General features: G+C 46.4%; 8 protein-coding genes across 8 annotated transcripts; 4 read left to right on the top strand and 4 right to left on the bottom strand.

Moving 5' to 3' along the window:
• Positions 1–512: 512 nt before the first annotated feature.
• GLAREA_11283 (Terpenoid synthase) lies at positions 513–1,730 on the top strand (the record flags this gene model as incomplete). The annotated part of the gene is made up of 3 exons (XM_008079471.1): positions 513–695; positions 746–1,085; positions 1,135–1,730. 3 exons carry the CDS (start codon positions 513–515, stop codon positions 1,728–1,730), a joined length of 1,119 nt encoding a protein of 372 aa, XP_008077662.1.
• Positions 1,731–2,053: 323 nt separating this feature from the next.
• Positions 2,054–3,283, bottom strand: GLAREA_11282 (uncharacterized protein; the record flags this gene model as incomplete). The annotated part of the gene is made up of 1 exon (XM_008079470.1): positions 2,054–3,283. One exon carries the CDS (start codon positions 3,281–3,283, stop codon positions 2,054–2,056), a length of 1,230 nt encoding a protein of 409 aa, XP_008077661.1.
• Positions 3,284–3,840: 557 nt separating this feature from the next.
• GLAREA_11281 (C2H2 and C2HC zinc finger) lies at positions 3,841–9,309 on the bottom strand (the record flags this gene model as incomplete). Its single annotated transcript, XM_008079469.1, has 3 exons — positions 3,841–6,558; positions 6,649–7,448; positions 7,662–9,309. 3 exons carry the CDS (start codon positions 9,307–9,309, stop codon positions 3,841–3,843), a joined length of 5,166 nt encoding a protein of 1,721 aa, XP_008077660.1.
• Positions 9,310–10,662: 1,353 nt separating this feature from the next.
• Positions 10,663–11,333, top strand: GLAREA_11280 (LysM; the record flags this gene model as incomplete). Its single annotated transcript, XM_008079468.1, has 3 exons — positions 10,663–10,815; positions 10,869–10,966; positions 11,021–11,333. 3 exons carry the CDS (start codon positions 10,663–10,665, stop codon positions 11,331–11,333), a joined length of 564 nt encoding a protein of 187 aa, XP_008077659.1.
• A 307-nt stretch (positions 11,334–11,640) lies between these two features.
• On the bottom strand, positions 11,641–12,285 carry GLAREA_11279 (uncharacterized protein; the record flags this gene model as incomplete). The annotated part of the gene is made up of 1 exon (XM_008079467.1): positions 11,641–12,285. One exon carries the CDS (start codon positions 12,283–12,285, stop codon positions 11,641–11,643), a length of 645 nt encoding a protein of 214 aa, XP_008077658.1.
• A 1,041-nt stretch (positions 12,286–13,326) lies between these two features.
• Positions 13,327–14,389, top strand: GLAREA_11278 (Protein kinase-like (PK-like); the record flags this gene model as incomplete). Its single annotated transcript, XM_008079466.1, has 2 exons — positions 13,327–13,419; positions 13,523–14,389. The coding sequence occupies 2 exons, from the start codon at positions 13,327–13,329 to the stop codon at positions 14,387–14,389; spliced, it is 960 nt and encodes a 319-aa protein (XP_008077657.1).
• A 539-nt stretch (positions 14,390–14,928) lies between these two features.
• On the top strand, positions 14,929–16,832 carry GLAREA_11277 (uncharacterized protein; the record flags this gene model as incomplete). Its single annotated transcript, XM_008079465.1, has 2 exons — positions 14,929–15,620; positions 15,764–16,832. 2 exons carry the CDS (start codon positions 14,929–14,931, stop codon positions 16,830–16,832), a joined length of 1,761 nt encoding a protein of 586 aa, XP_008077656.1.
• A 422-nt stretch (positions 16,833–17,254) lies between these two features.
• Positions 17,255–17,851, bottom strand: GLAREA_11276 (TPR-like protein; the record flags this gene model as incomplete). Its single annotated transcript, XM_008079464.1, has 1 exon — positions 17,255–17,851. The coding sequence occupies one exon, from the start codon at positions 17,849–17,851 to the stop codon at positions 17,255–17,257; it is 597 nt and encodes a 198-aa protein (XP_008077655.1).
• Positions 17,852–19,024: the final 1,173 nt, after the last annotated feature.

Genomic DNA, 19,024 nt, shown 5'->3' with positions numbered 1-19,024 from the left:
TAACCCTGCAAGAAGAAGAAGTTAGAGCAAAACCACGCCTTATAGAAATTCTGCACGTTGCAGCGTTCCGGCTAAATGCGTCCACGCAAGCCACGAATTCGCAAACTGCAGCGGTAGCGCCGAATTTTGTGAGGTCCAGCCTCAATCAGCCAGCCAGTTCTAGGCTGAAGATATATTTCCAACGTGCTTGAGAAGATTTGCAGGGATTCAATGGAGTACTGAAAGTCTAGATCGCTTCCGCTGGAGTGGTATTGTTGCGATGTGGATTTCTGGGGCTGTTGTAGTGGTGGAAAATGAGGAGCGTGGGAAACGCCGCGATAAGGAATTGTAGCGTGGAACTGTTGGTATTGAAATAGACGGTGAAGTGTTGGATGTGTTGGTGCTGGATAAGAGGAGGAGGGACTGGGAGTTTAAATACGGCGTGGTTGCGCTGGGGATGGCATAGCATCGAGGAAAGTATTCTTATCGCTTCAATACTTCGAATATAAAGCTTCCTGCAAAAGAAGTGCATCATGGCTCACTTGCAAACCACCAACCAAGAATTCCGCACTTTAGTCGGCAATCTTGCCAGGAGATTGCATAGCAAGTATAATGCCAATCTACCCCAACAACCAACGCATATTGTGGATCAAGTCGAGGAACTCCAGACGGAAATCAAAATAATCCACAACAAAACTGCAAATCTTGATATCGAAGTAGGTTCTGAGTGCTGTCAGGCATGTGAGGCGTGCTAACACTTGTGCAGTTCCTAGTACCAAAGATTCACACCGTCGCAAACCCTCAGTTGAAAGACAGCGAGCTTCTGGAGCAATACTTAGAGTATCGCCATTCATTACAACCATGGTTACCTCGCGACAATCCAAAGCTCAACAAGAAGTTCGGTATGGAGCTACAAGCTGTGCTCTCCGGCTTTCCTTTGGTCTGGGATGGTAGAACACTGTTAGCTATAACCATGTGTTTTGCTGTCCAGTGCGAGGTGGATGATTTGATTGAGGAGATGGATGTTGGACTAGTCAGAGAATGCTTGACTGGACACCAAATAGAACTTCGAGAGTATGGATTAATCGAGGCGCCGAAAGTAGTTGGTAAGTCAACCCCTTGAGCTTGTGAACGTACGCTTATACAAATTGCCAGTCGATGCGGACTCAACACCTACAATTAAGATCCACCATATGCTGAGCAAACTCACCATCTCAATAAGCGATTTGATGCCCCGAAACGTCTTCGATCAATTTGTTGTCAGTTTCGACGATCTTTTGGATTCTCTCATTGACGAGACGAGGTACCGCGATGAAGCTCCCGAGGGTGTGGAGGCATACTTAGATATACGTGCCCGAACAATAGGCACAAACACGCTCCTCACACTGGTGGCTGGAGCAACCATCTCTCCAGAGCTACACAGTCTTATGAGACTTGTCGGCGAAGCCATTGGCTTACAGAACGATCTCAATGGTCTCGATAAGGATGTGAAAGTCGGAGAGATCCTCAACTACGTTTTTGTCTCTTCCGGATACTCCAAATCTTATCCGGATCGTGGCTTATTGGTTGCTGGCATCAAAGCCGCAGAAAACGCTCATGCTAGTGCTGCAATGAAGGCAGTCCAGGCATGGAAAGAGTTGAAGGGGAAAGACGGCAAAGTAGGAAGAGTGATGATTACTCTGCTCAGCACACATGTTGACTGGTCGGTTAAAGCCGCCAGATACGCCTCTGGGGGTGATAAAGAAAGCTGATTGTGATAGACATAGACTTCCGTATTGCATAGCCCTGGCGTCTTGTCCCTTTAAAAAATTATACCTAGACGAATAATAACCATATGATCCAGATAATATTCACGATAACAGCTGAAGGCACTCAGAGAATAGCCCATGTCTCTCAACTTGCAGTCATGATCTGGTAATCATATGTAAGAACTTGACATAGAGTTACTCATGGATTCTTCTGCATCACAATCATGCGTTAGCTTCTACTCGTCAATTCTACGTCATGTGAAATGATTGGGAAGAGATTAAATGGTATCGTTGGTATCATTAAATCCGGGGCATATTCATAAAACTCATCTAGCAGCTTCTCTCTCCCCCCATCCCACCCAACGCCTAATCACCTCATCCACAGCCGCAACACCTTTACGCGTCGCTTCTACCTCGAACCATTCGCGATGCTCTCTCCCACAGGTGCTGCACTTAGCATCTCCTCTTGCCTTTTGCCCAGCGAGCTCCAGATGTATTAACCTCTCCACTTTGTTTACATTTGGTACTTTTCTCGGCGTTCTTGGTGGTGTATCATCATTGCTTAAGGAAGTAGCATGATAAGGGTAATATCTGATCAACGATACATTGTATCCACATTGCCGAGTCCATTGGTTTAACCGCCTCTGAACGTTTTGTGCTCTACCAATCTTCAGGAGCATGGTCTTATTGCTTGAAGTGTCTGGTGTGGCAGCTGCAAATGTATTCAGCACATCTGAGGTCCTTCTCTGTCCAGGAGGTAATCTTGTAGGAGGCCCAAGCAGAGTTGAAGCAGCTCGTGAAGGAGCATCTGCTGGGAGAAATTCTGGTGTAAGCCAAAACATATATATAAAACCGTCCTCGTCGGATTCGGAGAATGGCTTCGCTAATTCGGATAACAATAATGCGGTAGTCTGAGGTGATGCTGATGGAGGTATAAGAGACAAAAGTTCACCAGTCCTTGAAGACGGATCTCGAACAATTGCTGGCCTCGATGGCCTTGATTGTTCCTTTGGTGGGTAGGACGAAGTCTGTTTCGTAGGCTTCCTTACTGGTCGTGGGGCTTCCCTGCCATGGTCCTCCTCGCCAATGCAACACAATAATGACAAAGCACTTCTCTGCTTAGGCTGACGAGGTTTCCTCTGAGATGATTTATAATGGTCGGACGGGTTCGAGTTCGAACTATTGGGATGTTTCTCGCTGGGTATTCTGTTTTGAGGCCTATCTTGTTTGTCGCGCCTTTTCTTCTGTTCAACCTCCAACAATCCAAGCCTATCAACTAATGTGTCGACGCTTGTTCGCTCCCGAATTGTATCGTGCTTGCGTTGAGGTGATGGGACGGGTGTAGTATGAGCAGAGGCTTGCTCTTGATGCTGCCAGCAATATGCCTCGGGGTTTGCTAATCGATTCGGACTCACGTTCGGAGACGACTGAGCGCTCTTCGATATGGCTCTTCGGCATGGTCGTCCGTTCGAAGTAAGACCTCTGCAAGTTGCTGCTGGATTCTTGGAGTCTGATCGTGGAAGTAAAGACTCGGGGGTGTGGGGAATGAATGGCATTTCGACGATAGTAAAAATATAGAGATAGAAGGAAAGAAAATCAACAAACCTAACGGAGAGGGAACGAAAGCATAATGGATATCTGCTCCGCGCAGTAATGATTATATTTCGAAAGATCTCCCAAGTCCTGATTCATACCGCGTTGTTGTGAACCAAGAAGGCTGGGCCGCTGAGGTGGCTGGGTGCTAGTAGTGGGGCTGCAACCTGAAGGACCTCGGGAGGCGACACGGTCCACGTGACCTGGATGCCCCTTCGAATACCTTTCTTTCTTTTGTCAAGTACCAGTGAAGAAAAAGGATTTGGCTACAAGCTAGCAGTGTATACTAAATTGTTGTGTTTGCTGGAGTATGTTGGAAAGTAGAAGTAAAGTACTGAGTCTGTTAAAAACAGCCTTGAGAACATTAATTAACTAGTAGACGAGTCTTGAGATTCAACTGAAATTGAAATGCTCATTCAAAAAGAGAGAAGAAACAAATATAGTCAAAAATAATCTAGAGATAAAACATAAGATATAAGATTGCTCGTGAAGATGTGCAGAACAGTACTCATTTCATCAGTCATGAAAACAAAACCTTGGTAGACTTACTCAAAATAATAACAGGCAAAGGCTTACCACTCCAACTACCTTTCATATACTCTCCATGATCCATCACGGCACCCTTACCAAACATGGTCTTGTTGATGCCAACGTTCTTGACTTCCTTGCCCAGCTTGCTTGTCACACCGTTCCACTCCACAATCAACGGACAACTCTCTGTAGCTTTCGCAAGAACTTTCAATGACCCTTGATCACCGAGTGATAATTTGGTACCAGTACCGGATTGCCGAGCGTTCCATTCAAACCTGCCTTTAGCATCCGCCTCAGAGCGCGTGAGGCACTTGCTATCGAGGATGGCTTCATTGATCCAGAGAGATGTTTTGAGGACCGGAAATCCAGAGGATGGACGAGGACACATGTGGAACGAGCATGGTTCGGTACACTTTTGGTTGCATCGATGATGTAGGGAGGGACAACCCCGACCGTAATCCGTACCGCTGAAGTCTAGACAAGTCGTGTCGAAGATAGCCATTGTCATGATTTCTTCTGAATCTTGGAGAAACCCCGACCATGTGTGCTCGCTACGAAAAAGTGTAACAATCCACTCCTCAACAGGGGCGTCGGCTTCCGCAGGGGACGATTGTAATATCCCATTCGTACCATTGGTGCCATTTAATTGACCATTTGGCTCAACTTGACAGCCAGGTCCAAATTCCTCGTCAGAATCTTCGTCCGCATCATCCACATCGTCGAATGTTTCTACCCACAGTGCATTCAGCTCTTTTGTATCATTGTCAACACCCGTGGTTTCCAGTGTCTCTAAACATCTTGAAATAGCGTCTCCAACATTTTTTCGGACACTAGGATCAGATTTCCACAACGCCCTTTGAGCCTCTTTACTCTTGAGAGATTCGTAGAACCTTGTTTCAACATCATCAGATAGCCACTGGAAGGAGCTGCCTCTCAGATATTTACGCATTGTTTGCGACGCCAGAATCTGTCGGATTTTCCTTCTACGAGCATTACGGGTACACAATGATACCTCGACACCGCCATAAGTCTCTAGATCAGATATGTTTCGCAAGCCGTTTCTCCACCGTTCAACGAGGACATCTTTCATTGATTGACCTGCGCGGCGTTTATATGTCAATGTATCTGCAATACTTACCATTCCCATAATACTTGCAGTGATCTGGACAGCATGAGAATCATGGTACCTTCTGGGTCTGTCAGTACCAAGCTCTCGAAGTGCCTTATGCTGTCTAAGTTTATCCTTAATCTGTCGGAGCTTTTGTATAGAAGGTGCGCATTGAGGGTTGACGACGAAGCTTTGAGTCTTGACATCTGCTCCTATGAGAATTACGTCCGAGTCAAGGAAATATTTCCTAGCAAGGTCCCTCTGACCATTTTCCACGATTTCGGCGTTATATGACCTAGATGATACCCAATGCGCAAACAATTCTGAGCTGCTCAGTTGTACCGAGCTATCTCTAAGTGACCACGGTAGGATCAAGCCATTTCCGATCTCAAAATGTTGTATTTCCCCAGGTTGCGAATCTCTCATTATTTTCCAACACGGCCCCCACAGGTTTGCTAAGTCTGCTATGGTGGTTGACAAGCAAAGGCGGTTGGTGCCCGTAAGATAGTCACTCTCCGCGAACACTAACACTGATAGTCCGCCGAGAAACGAATCTAGGCATCGCAGGTGAGTCCGCACAGCTCGGAACATCGTCAGACAGGGGGCTAGGGCCAAAGACCGGATGCCCCGATCGGAATATACATAAGGCCTAGGTATTCGAAATTCGCTCCTTCCAGAAATTTTAACGGAAATTTTAAGTTCTGTAATATGCGCTCCAGCATAAGAGACAACTACCAGATCTAGAAGTTCCGCGACACTCTTCCAGAGATCAATTGTGGAAATAGGGGTATTACTGGTCACTGTCCATCGAGTTCTGTCTAAAACAACTGTGCGGCATTTTGCTGTTAACCTAGTCGAGTCCAATATCTCCTGGTCGATGAGTTCAGCTAAACTCAAAGTTTCACCTCTCCGCAGGATGCTCGCTATGTGGTCAAGGGTCTCCTTATATGTCGAAACCAGTTCCGCTATGGCAGAGATCTCGATACTAACAATTCTGGCTACGTATAGACGCGAATTGTCTTGACATAGGAACTCAATCTGCTCCTCACAGTATCCATTTTGCTGTAGCCGCTTGATATTTTCGAAGGCCTTTAGAATGATGGTGTATGATTCCACTAGCGGTAGCAGAGTCGCTGAACTTGTTTCTTTGATTAAATGACCCCATTCTCCAAAGGACTTCTCAAGCTTACAACCCCACCAGAAGTATGAGTTCTGATAGATTTCCGACTCTAGACTTTTCAGATTTTCGAAATATGCTCGTGGATTTGCCAGTCGAGGCTCCTCCTCATCAAAGTCACTGTCTTCCTGAACGGTTATACTAGAAATTCCGGCATTTGCATCCATTACCTCGCGGTTCTCATTGTTGGTTTCGCTGATGATAGCAGCATCATTTGTTTTTGCGTCACTAAAATCCGACCCGTTACTGTTTGCCATCTCAGATTGACTATCTTTGGTGAAAACAGATTCAATGACGTCGGTATCGGTAACTGATGAGCTCATCTTGTCGGGAGAATGATTGGAAAGTTCACTCGTGTCGAGAGTGAAATCGGATTTCTGAGCGACGTAGAAAGCGTTATCTGGACATTTTTCTGGATCACACTTGTCGCAATTAGCACTCACTACTCAATCAATCAGTGTTTGTGATTCTGATCCTACCTTCGTCCTTGATTTTCGATGTTTGTCGCATACCGATCTTACTTTCCTATATTTCTTCGCATCCCACTTTGCATTTCCAGTTAACGGCGCTCTACTGCCTTTCGTCGACGAAAATTCTGGATACCCGAAAGAAGTTGACGGCGAATCACGGTATTGGTCTGACAATAAATTTGAATTTTCAAAATCAAAGGCAGCCCCTTTTACTAAGGTTGATCGCGATGATGTTGGCTTAGGTATGAAGTCTGAGAATGTCGATTTCAGATCTTGTTGCGTTGCACTATCATCAAGACTAGAACGAGCAGGATTCTGTTCTAGTCCAGCGACAGTGTTGAATTCCTGTTCTAACAAACTGGTCGAAGAAGAAACACTACTATCTGGAGCGGGATCCCGAGAAGGATCAAAGGGCTGGTATGATTCAGGGGGAAAAGAGGGATTTCCAGGCTGTGAAACGGGGATTGTGGATGCTTCAAGCTGCCTTGGATTGAACGAGTGATCGCCGCTAGCCGATTCTAAATGACGCCCATAAGATAAAGGTCCCGCCTCTCCAGGATAGGAACGTGCATGCTTCGGGAGACGCACATCGCTGATAGTTGTTGGAGCTCGAGGAATCTCAATGCCAGGAGTAAGACCGATTGACGCTTTCAATGCGCTTCCAAAAACAGAGCCTTCATATCGAGTCCGAACAGTCGGATCGCCTATGGGTTTTGTGTCGATATTCGCCATTTGCAAGAGCTGAAGAGCATAAATAGCTATCCGCTCCATATGGTTTGCAAGATGAGTGCTTAGCTTTTTCGAAGTTGAGAGAACAATTCCGCAGAACTTGCAAGGCTCATCTGGACGCGCGACAAACAACAGTCAGCTTATAACTCTTAACCACTTCTGACATTATTTACGAGGAATGATTTCCCGGCTACCACGTCAGTTGAGCGAGGGAGATTGGACTTCATAGGAATCACTCAAAAATGGACACTTAAGAAAACCAGGAGCACGAAACTGTACATAGATTCCCTGGGTGGGCGTGATCATTTTCAGGAAAGTAGACATACCTTTAGTACTCGCTGTCGTTTCGTGGTGACAAGCCTCCACCGTAGCCCAGGTGGGATCTGTAAGATGACCACTCCCACTAGGAATTTTCGGTTTGTCGGATTCACAAAACTCATGCTTTCTAAGAAGATGCTGTAGAAAGTTGTCTTCTCGGTAGCTTATGTGCTTGCAATCTTCAAAGGAACATGTCCACCACTCCAATTGCCTGTGCTTCTCGTTTTCATGGCGAATCCAGTCCGTCTTTCGTTTGAATGCTTTCGTATCATCACAATTCTCCCAACTACAAGTGAATGGCTGAAGATCGTCATGGACATGCTTAGTCCAGTCAGATGCCCTTTGCAACCTGTTTACTTTAAAGCAGAACTGACATTCAACCTCGGCTGGTAAGCTACGACTACGCGGTAGAAGGATGCCGAAAGGAAGCGCGCCCTGGAACACCATCCCTCGCTTCGAGTCAGGATTCTCGTTGACAACATTCGAGGTGATGTGAACGGCCGATTGGACATGATCAAGCTCTCCTTGTCTGTATTTTGTGCTTGGAGTTACTGTGTTGCTGTTTGCTGAAACGCAGTACTCCCCAGAAAGACAGCTGCAATTCAAAACAGCTTCGCGATGCTGAACTTGCAAATTCAACAGATTATTATATCGTATCACTTGTTGGCGAGCAATTCGACTGACGAGCCCGTCATGTTGAGAGTTCATGTTGGGATGCAACCGTCGAATATGTGCTATAAAGCCTTCGTAGCTTGGTTTCACGGCAGCCGTGTCCACACTGTCTTCAGAAACATCAGAGTTGACTGAAGAACTATCATGTCGTTCGTTCCTGAAATTATTTGTGCATATATCACTAGCAACTTGTCGTTGTGGAATGTTTTCCTGAGTTGTCGTAATAGGTTCTGTTCGGCTATTGGCCTCAAACCCGCCCTCACGCATGCTCAATCTGGCGCGTTCCCACGAAGGGACGTGATTCGAATCACTAGAATTACGATAGATACTGCCTTCATGCCCAAAAGACGATCCAGTAATGTGACCAGTTGGCGGTCGAAGCGGCGGAGGTGGCGAGTCACTGACGTTTTTTGAAAGATTGACTGAAGACTCAAGCTCACTATCCTCAAGTGTAACATCGTCCGTACCGCGCGAAACTAAATCGAGGGCAGAGAAATGCTCCGCACTGTGCGGCTTCTCAGACTCAATGTCCAAGATAAAAGACGGCAGAGAGTTGCCGGGAGTTGAGGTTGAGTGCGGATCCTGAATGTCTGCTGATGCTAAAATTTCAACTGGTGTTTGCGAGAACGGTGTGTCCTGCATTGACAGACGGCTCCCCGCGGAAGTGCCAGTCTGGTCAAAAAGCGTATCCAGTTCTGCCTGCTTGACCCATTCTCCGCTGTTATAAGGGTTACCATCCTGTAACAGTTGATATTCGAATCCTTTTCTTGCTTCATTTTGACCTATCGCAGTAATGACAAGCTGAAGATCTTCTGCTTTTCCTGACTTGAGCCAGACAGTATCTCCGGTTCGAAATCTAGCAATATGCTCTGAATGGAAATGCTGGTCAGTGTGACCGTGATTCTCAACAGAGGTGGAATCGGGCTGTTGGCTAGCTTCGTCAGACGAGGAGGAATATTCAGGTGAGGGACCTCGCGTTGCCATATTCGATTCTAATTAGAATTGAACAGAATAAGTGACGATGGGGGCAGCATGCTACCAATTTTTTGAGAGGGACATAGCAGTGAACGTTGGTTGAGGCACCAGCTCGATCCAATCCCGGTGGCCGGATGCTATTGGCCGGGATGATATCGGAGTCGGATAAGTTCTCGGACCTGATCGCAAAAGCGCTGTACGGCGGGGCAGTTAACACCACGATCATAATTTCCGCAGGCTGCTACACCCAGTCTCGTCAGTTCTTAGTCTTTCAACACTTGGAGCTTTCATATTCACTTGCTCATTCTTGCTGAAGTCCTTTAAAGAGGGACTTGAAACCCAGCGACGGATTGAATGCAACTTGGATTCGGGATCTTTTGCTCTCAACGTGCAGGCTTTTGGCTTCACGGCCTTTTCGAACTGATTGTACTTCGTACCTTTCGTGCATGACTGAAATAACCAGATTTCGCCGCCGCCGCCCTATGCAGCAACTTTACCAAATAAGATAAAAGTCTCATTCAATCTTAGACAATGATTCGCTAGATATTTCTAGTTTTACACTATTTCAGAGGAGTGCACAGATGTGGAGGGCTTGGTTATTTCAGTCATGTACGAAGTAGCACTGGCCGTTTCCCTTCAGCTTCAATGCTACCGAAAGCTCTCTTAAGTGCTGGTCGATTTGATTAACCGTCCCTTCTCGATAAGAAAGTATAGAACTGAAGCTATTGCGTCGTATGCAGTGCTGATGCTTTTATGGAAGGAGCCCCAACTATCACTGAGTGAAAGCTGCGAGCGTTGGCCTGGAGGTTCAATCTAATATCGGTAGATGACGAAGTTGAGTATTTCTGGGTTCGCATTCAATTGATTAGAGGTAGATATTGATTGTTTGTATTGACCGGGACTCGTCACGATGTCAACCGCAAGTGCCACCTGACCGCCGTAGTCAAATTCAGGGGAATAATCGGGGAAGTTGCCCGGAGAAAAGTCTGCCCCTGAAAGCTTAATCTCGCCTTGTCGAATTAAAAGGAAGCTAGCAAACTTGTTCTCATCCTGCAGGCAGCCGATCGAAATGATGAGTTTTAGGAGAACTCAAGGCATGCAGTCCCCGCCGTAGGCAAACATGCGTACCGAGATACACAATTAGTAGGCAAACAAAGCGAAATCTCGTAAAAGATCAGCATAAACCTCGTAACCATGACCCGGCGTTTACTGGCTCAAGGCAGGAGAGAAGCACTAATGTAGATGAAAAGTGGTTTGTGCGATCGTCAGATGAGTACAAATACCAGTGCATCCCTTTGAGATAATTTTCCACTACCATCTCAATACCTTTTGATCAATCTTCGTCCAATCATCTAATTCAAGATGCAATTCCAGCTCCTCTCCGTCGCTGCTGCTTTTCTCGGTGCTGCTGTCGCCACGCCTGTCGATCTCTCTTCGTCTTTAGTGGCGCGAGATAATTGCACAACATACTCCAGTGTCGCAGCTGGGACAGTTTGCTACCATACACCATCTGATGTAAATTCCCATCAACCCCAAAAATCAGCTTGCAACTAACGAGAAATGCATAGTGTTCAGAAACCTACCTTGTGCAATCAGGCGATACTTGCCAGTCCATCGCTGCACTCTACAATAGCTTCACACTCACCCAATTCTACTACTGGAACCCGTTAGTCCTTGAAACCAATCCATGTCATCGATTTTCAGTACTAATTTCAGACAGTGATATCGGACAAACCTGCTTTGGACTCAGAGCCTACGTTCCTGTTTGCATCAGCACACCATGGTACACATTCGTGCCACCGGTTCAAGCGGATGTCGGTACCGTCGAGAGTGCAGAGAAAATCCCAGTCCCAGTCATGCCATCAATTACATCTAACTGCACGACCTTTGAACTCGCTGGAAACGGCTTGAGGGTTGATGCTATTGTGCAGCAGAACGGCATTACGATGGATGGCTTTTTGAGCTGGAACGCTTATATTGATAAAACCAACCCAGTTGCTTGGGATGGGTATTGGGTTTGTGTTGGTGCTTAACTTCGAGAGTTAGCTGTGAAGATTTATTTAGAGAGAGTCCGCTAGGTCAGTCTTGATATGCTCGTCTGAGCGTGGGTAGGCAAATTGGGCTGGGCGGAAGTGGACGAGTTAATGACGCAACAAGCACACATTCATTTATTAGAATCGCGATCGATATTTCGATTAATTAGATAAGTAATACTACCAAATATTATCGCCTAACAAAATCCAAGAAATCTACATGACAAAGTTGACTGATATCTCCATTGACTCGAGTACACCGAGTACCAAGGCCCGGACAATACAATTACAAGCTTCAAACATCATTCTATCGACGTGCAACAGCACCATCTCTGCTCCACCCACCACCTCGAGTATCTTTCATATAAAAGCCACGAGTGGCTTGCCGTCCACCACTTGGCTTTCCTTGTCTCCATTCCATATTGATAGCACTCTCGATCGCATCAAACTTTGGCGGGATTAGGCCTTGACGAAGGAAGAGATGATATTGATCTAGAATCCATCCGGTACAGCCTCTACCTTCAGTTGTGAAGTCATACTCATGATGACGCGCCCCAACAATCGTGTCGATGAATTGAGCCACCGTATGCTGGCGGCCTGTTGGAATGCTTATCATCAATTCATGATTTCTTGTAACAGCATGATTGCGATGTGTAATTGTCATTGCGCCCCGATAACCATGGCCTGGAGTTTGTGCTCCAAGTGTGAGCGAGGGATCCATGTTGATGCGAACCGCCTCTTCTTGACCAGTTTGTAGGAAAATGACCCAGTGATTGCTTCCATTTTGTAATACGGTTTGAGCAACGAAGCGAACAGCAATGACAACTCGATTTGCAGACCGAATAAGCTCCTGGCTGGGGGAGTATGTGACCGGATTGAAATTTGGTTCTGGAGAAATGCTCTTTCCGCCGCCCGAATTATTGTCTCCCTCGCTACTGAAGCAGCTACCCATCGTGAAGTTGAGGATAATAAATATAGAAAAAATAATTCTTTGAATACGAAAAATTAAGCATTTGTAAATGCAACAAATGGCTTAAGATGAATGCTGATAAGTAACTTAGCGTTATGTTATGGAGTGAGTAAATGATCTTCAAGTCGGTTGAGAGATCCTAACGGCTATCTTATACTAGAAGACTTCGACTTAAACGCCGGAAGTCATTGAATTTGTATTACTACTCATAGCTTTCGCTTCGTCGATATCATCTTCAAAGCGCTTAAGTCCAGAAGGTCTAAGAGAGAGTCTGCATAATTCCGAACAAAAATAGCGAATCGGACAATTCGTTGCGAAGACTGGAAGAGTCACTTCTCAAATCAGTCGCTTATTTTCATGCTCATAAACGCTGAACATAAAAGAAAGAGACATTTGTTAGGCAAACATAATCTTCGCAGGGCGTATAGTCTACTGCTATTGATTTCCATGAGCTGACGTTGTCCTAATTGTTGGCTTGTCAATCAGTAGCCTATCAGCAGCATAGCATAACCGATAACCAACACAACCACCGTTCAACACAATTTGAATAAACTGCTGTGCAAGCGCACAGATGGTCGTGGCCAGATCTGGCCAAGATAATTTCTCAAACAATAGACCCACCCGCAGACCATAAGTCTCCTTGGGGTGCGAAGGGTGGTTGTATTCATGCATGTTCTTACCACTACTCGCGAAACTACCAACCTTGAATGCTAAGCTGTGTCCACAAGACAACAACTCGAGAATCACTAAATTGTTTGCCTGATTTTGAATTATTCTGTGCGTTTCTATTTAATGATGCACAAATGTATCGAAGCTGTCAGGTCATGTGACACATCACGTGGCATGATCATTTTCGAGCCTGTCACTTCACGTACTCTCCGTAGCTGCCAAACCTCATTGAACACGAACATTACCAGACACAGCCAAAAGAATGTCAGCGTCTCGATGGCACGGCTGTGAGTCCGATGGGTGATCCTTCCCGTGGCAATCACAAAATAAGTGTCGAATGTCAACCTCGAAAACATGGGTTCATCTTCTTCGAAAGTTCCGAACGCGAAAACAGTCACCACATCGCAACAAGAAGTTGAACCAGATGCACAATGCTCGGTACCAGAAGTAGAGTTCTCCGATGCTTGAGAAGCACCCCGCAAGGATGTATGCCAAATCCTAAAGATTTCCGTTAATACATCTCCTGAACTGATGCGTCCTACCAATGTAGCCAGAAGCAAGAGACGATAGCTTTTCATTCCTGTTAGATAATTTGGAGCTTTCATCGGTGTCCGATGAGCAGCTCGCAGAATTGTTCTCGACCGCACCGATAATCCACCACTATGGTGCTGTCAAGATTGTCAGATTGTCCAAAACTCTTGCTCTAAAAGGTGGTCGAGGCGTTGCCCCAAGCGAGGCACGAAATATGAAGTTCGTCACCGAAAACTTGTCACTCTCTGCACCAAAGGTCTACCGAGACTTTGCTGCTGATGTCCCCGGACCGTTTGATGAGGGGTTAGTAACAGGTCATTTTATTGTCATGGACTATATATCTGGACCGACAGTTCAGGAGTGTTGGGAGTCCCTCGATGTGCATCAACGACAATCAGCAGCTGATCAGGTCGCCAGCATGGTCAACACTATGCAATCCAGGCCTCTTGATTTACCGTCAGGACCTGTTGGTGCGACAGGAGATTTATGTTTTGAAGGTCCATGGTTCACTGAAGATGGTGCCGGTCCATTTCCAACTTTAAAAGATCTAGAAGACTGGTGTAATCACAAAGTCGACATTTCTATATTGTTCAAAGATATACCTTCAGACTCTCCCAGATTCAAATTCGAGCAGCTGGTATTCACGCATCAAGATATTGCGCCAAGAAATAATATTCTCGACGTGCAGGGCAAGGTGTGGATGATTGACTGGGGGCTGGCGGGTGCGTATCCTCCTGGGTTTGAGCAAGCTATTCTACACAGAGAGGCGAAAAGTGATAAAGAGCTTGCGCAAATGGTCCTCGCGAGGTTGTCAGATCGACAAGAGCATGTATCAAGACAATATGAGTCAATCGCGTTTGGGCTTTCGCGAGGAGCACATCTTTGATTCACACTCGGTACGCTCGTTGGTCTGATAAATTCATGAGCAGAATCTTCGAAGTATGCATTTTGATAGTCACGCGACGGTTAGCCCAGATGGGATGTGCAAGACAAGTAGTGGAAATATTGCGTCCAGGAGTCGACAAAGCCGACCAGATAGTCACGTACCACGATGCTGACTACGATATACGCTGCAAAGATTCATGCCACGGTCTCATAATTCCGAAAACAACTAAGGGTGATTAGATAAACAGCACTAATGATATGTCTGACATGACTGCGACATTTCTTTGTGATGAAGGTTGTGATTCTACACGGACACAGCAAATCATTCATTCTTCAACCACAGAGTCCGAAGAACTCATGATTACCTTTTTCGATACAAGAGATTCATATCAATTCCAGTTGGCTGAAAGTCATCCATCATGCACGATCTCTCTTATGTATATATATCTGATCCCGTACCTCTACTATCTCAGTATTTCTTTGATACACCACAAACTTCTTACGCAAAGGAATTGGGTCCTCCTGGAACACACTTAGGACATGAGCACGCCAGAGCAAAATACCAACTTGGACGAAGAAGAAACTTCTACAGCAACTGTCGAGGAATTGGAATTCATTCTTGTCTCCACACGAAACCTCAGAGAGAGACAGAATCAGGTTTGGGGACCTCCAAGTGGAATGGACATATCATTTGGATCGCAGAGCAACGCGTCGACGGACCCATCATCCAGTCAGCGTGAAAATGTAATGCAGCTAACGCAAGCACAGGATAGCGACGGTACGGACGACACACATTTTTCTTTTCCTGGTACAGATACTTCGATGTCTGAGGGGCTCGATGACGATACAACTAGAACCACTTGGATCAGTGGAAACAGGGCCAGTGCAGAAGACGACACATCTAGATCCAGCTCTCCAAACACATCCACCAGAAGTGCAGATGATCCTGGGGCGGCAAAAGACGAATATCTTGGCTATTTTACGCAGGCACGACGGGCCGCCATGATGAGGCAGATGCAAGAAGATATGGGCCGCTACGATGCCCGAAGAGAACGAGATTTTGGACTAGGTGCGCGCGACCCGAGGGCTTTAACGCAACTACGAATACCGAAAAGGGATCGCCCAGATTCAGCGCAAGGGAGAGACTCTACTCGAAATGTCCGCCGAAGGAGAAACGCTATAGTTCCCGCTGGGCCTATTGTCGGTAGGTCAAGGCTCAGAGATCCGTCCAGGTAAGATCAACCTTCTCACTTACGACTCCGTCGATACACAGTACTATTGGTAATTTCTTAAATCCACAAAGTCCTGTCTAATGCAGTGAAGTTCTTAATTAGAACCTTAAAATGCTAATCTATGGTCACTGACGCCAGTTCAGACTCAGACAGCTAAAAAATCCCGAAGACACGCACCAAGATCTAGGTGTTCCGCCTAGACCGACGGATCCCTTAAGAGTGAACAGTGCAGATTACACATACCGATTTTTAGAATATCTTCATGCAGGTGGCACCCCGTCCCAAGAATCACCACCTCCATCCGGCACTGGAGATATCTTCACAGATCATCACGCTCGGTTCAGTTTATTGAACGAGATAAGCGACTTACACCCCGAAGATGATGAGATCGGAACATACCTCGTGACGAGTGACACTTTGGCACTAGTCTTTCAGACCATTTTGCGAATTGCAGTATACGATGGTCTCAATCGAAGAGAAGCAACTGCTTTCATCAATGAATGGACTTGTTTCATTCGTAACTGGGGAGATATAGTTCCTTATGTTCCTGGCTCCCTACACCCTCGATACATGATGTTCTGGGCTGCGTTACGACGAGGGTGGGCACATTGGATACCAAGTCGAAGATGTAGAAAGGAGATCCGATACATCCTGCGCCGCAAAACTCGAATCTGTCACCAGTTTCCGTTAGCTAACGATCAACCACTGACATGGGATGTGCGTCGAAATTTTCGACGATCAGTCATCTACCAAAGTGGTCTCCCTGAGCCCGAGCTGCACCGTTTGGATCCTCTGTTCCATGACGAACAAAGCTCCTTGAATCGGATGACTTTGGTGTTCGAGAACTGGACCGCGATTTCTGAACACGTCGAGGCAGGGCGATTGCCGAGCGAAGCCAGCTTCACGTCGCAAGAACTTCGAATGGATCGACTGGAACGACTGATCAGAGAAGAACGATTAGTGAATGATGGGATGGAAAGGGTGGACGAGGAAGCAGATGTAGAGGATGATGAGGACGATGACCTGTATTTTGCAGGCGTGCATAGGGACGAGGATCTTTCTTCTGAGGTGGATGAAAATGAAGATGGTGAATACTCGTATTTAGCTTCGGATGACGACGATAGCGTTGACGACGACGAACGGTTTGCTGATGCGGATGAAGACGAAGATGTTACATTCGTTCGCGGTCCGAACAGTACACGGTGGGCTTAGAGTGTCGAGCAATGCTTGCTACTGCTGACTTACCCCAAATCAATGGTTTATCTGTAGTATCAGCCGTTGAGTAGTGAGCCAAGTACCGTGTGGTGGGGAGAATACATGTTGGTGACATATTACTACCTGATTGGTTGAGAGACTGTCAGAGATGTCGATTATCTTAACAAATTCGAGATAACAATTGAACATCTTAACAGATTAAACAATTTATATGATACCACTCAGACTGGTTGATTAAATTTCGAGTTTCAGGTGCCATATATTTTATCCACTAGGAGAATGCCAAACGGCTTTTGTAAATGCAGGACTCTGATGAAAATGCGGTATCTGTCTAGACTCCAGACTCCAAGACCCATGAACGAAAAACCCCAGAAGTACCGCAGTAAATAGACCTCAAATGACGCCCCATATGACATTCTTCAAGCCTTACCACTCTTCCCCTCAATATCCTTCAACAACCCCACCAAATCCGCCTCATTCCCCTCCATCTCCAGTCCCCGTCCAACCCACTCCTTCGCCTCCTCCAACCTCCCCATCTCCATCAAACACTTCCCCTTCCTCCACCACGCCTTCGCATTCCCCACCTTCTTCGCCTCCACACTGGCTTCTGCATCCACAGACCCCTCTACCCAATTCGACATCGCCATGTGCGCCTGCGCTCTATTCGCATACAATCCGGACACCTCATCTCTGATTAACCCACTTGGCTCCCAGGGCGGTCGTGTCAGTGCCATTTGCAGCCCCAACGTGTAGAATTTTATAGCTTCCGCGTGCTTGCCTTTGCGGAATTCGCCGTTGCCGGATTCGCGCAGCTTGGTGATGTTTGCGGACCGCTTTGGGTTTACGGGGATTGGTGGCGGGGGGACGGGGGATTCGAGGTTCAAGAGGGATTTGTGGAGGTGGTTGAGGGCTTTGAGTTCTTCTTGGAGGGTGCGCGAGTTGCTGGAGGATGTGATTGCTTTGGATGTTGGGTCCATGTGGAGGTCCAAGAGGGTGAACGTCTCGGGGTCCTCCATTGTCGCGGTGTAATTATTATTCGGGGTAGAGTTTTGTTAAGGTTGATGTGACAATTGAGGTGGTGGTTTTGTAGCAGAGAAATATATCTTTGAGGACAGCTTGTTCGTTGCGAGGCTGAAGCCGTGTGTAGTATTTAATCCGGCGTCGGCACTTGTCGGTTTCACGTTAATCCGACATAGTCACGTGATACTCTTAACGTCGTTTGCCAAGCCACTCCGCCTCCCGCAGCCAAGTTGATTCAGACGTCAGTTCATCACTTGCTCAGCAGGCAGCCTTGAGTGCATGGCAAATCAGATGTTGACGGCCCGAAGTGAATGTATGGTAGGAATAAGCACTATATGCATCACATGGCTTGGTATCCTGACCGAAATCCCTTTTCCTGATAACATCATCAAAATGAGGTTAGCATGGGATGTCACAGCCTTTTCGAGTATGATTCACAGCCTACTTGAGGAAAGTATATTGTTTGACGAGTGCCTCATTTCAAAGGGAAAATAGTAAGTTATAACAGCAATATTGTGAAAATTCAATAAAGACAATCTTTCCATATCAAATCATACCTACGCAAATATGGGAAGCTATTCAGATATCAGTGAGCGAAGACATCGCCACCATCACCACCACAATCAAACAGTAGCTCGACGAGAAGATGATTCTTACGAGATTCAACCTTATCCCCGCCACCAGAATCATCATCACCATCACCATAGCAAGCACCACCATAGAAACGGATCTAAGGATCGGAGCTACGCATGCGGCGGCGTCTTCCACGCCATAGGTTTCGAAGTCTATGAGCTATGGGACGCTTTCTTGTATGGACTGGGTGGAATTATGCACAAGATGCGCATTTGAAACATAAGTTGCGAAGAAGATGGTCTCTTGGACGGACTTTTTCGAATATATCTCCACTCTTCCGACGGTTCGGCTATTGAGGACAACCCCAATCACGTCGAGCGTTATAGCACATCACGCGTATGATACGCGAATCCACCGTCGACGCTCTTTTGGTGAAGCATTAAAAACACATGTCGAGAGGATGATATGGGAGGAGGCGCTGGGTGGCACTCTCTAGTCGAGCATCTAAGCAACCAGACGTTACATCCCATACCGAGCAAGTATTTCAACGGCTCTGGAGGCGAGCCAGAAAACGACTGGATTCCAGAATTAGGGCT

This window comes from Glarea lozoyensis (genome assembly GCF_000409485.1).
Source record: "Glarea lozoyensis ATCC 20868 chromosome Unknown GLAREA11, whole genome shotgun sequence".
Lineage (NCBI taxonomy): Eukaryota > Fungi > Ascomycota > Leotiomycetes > Helotiales > Helotiaceae > Glarea > Glarea lozoyensis.
Note: the sequence above shows the minus strand (reverse complement) of the source record. Positions and strands in the feature narration are given on the sequence as shown.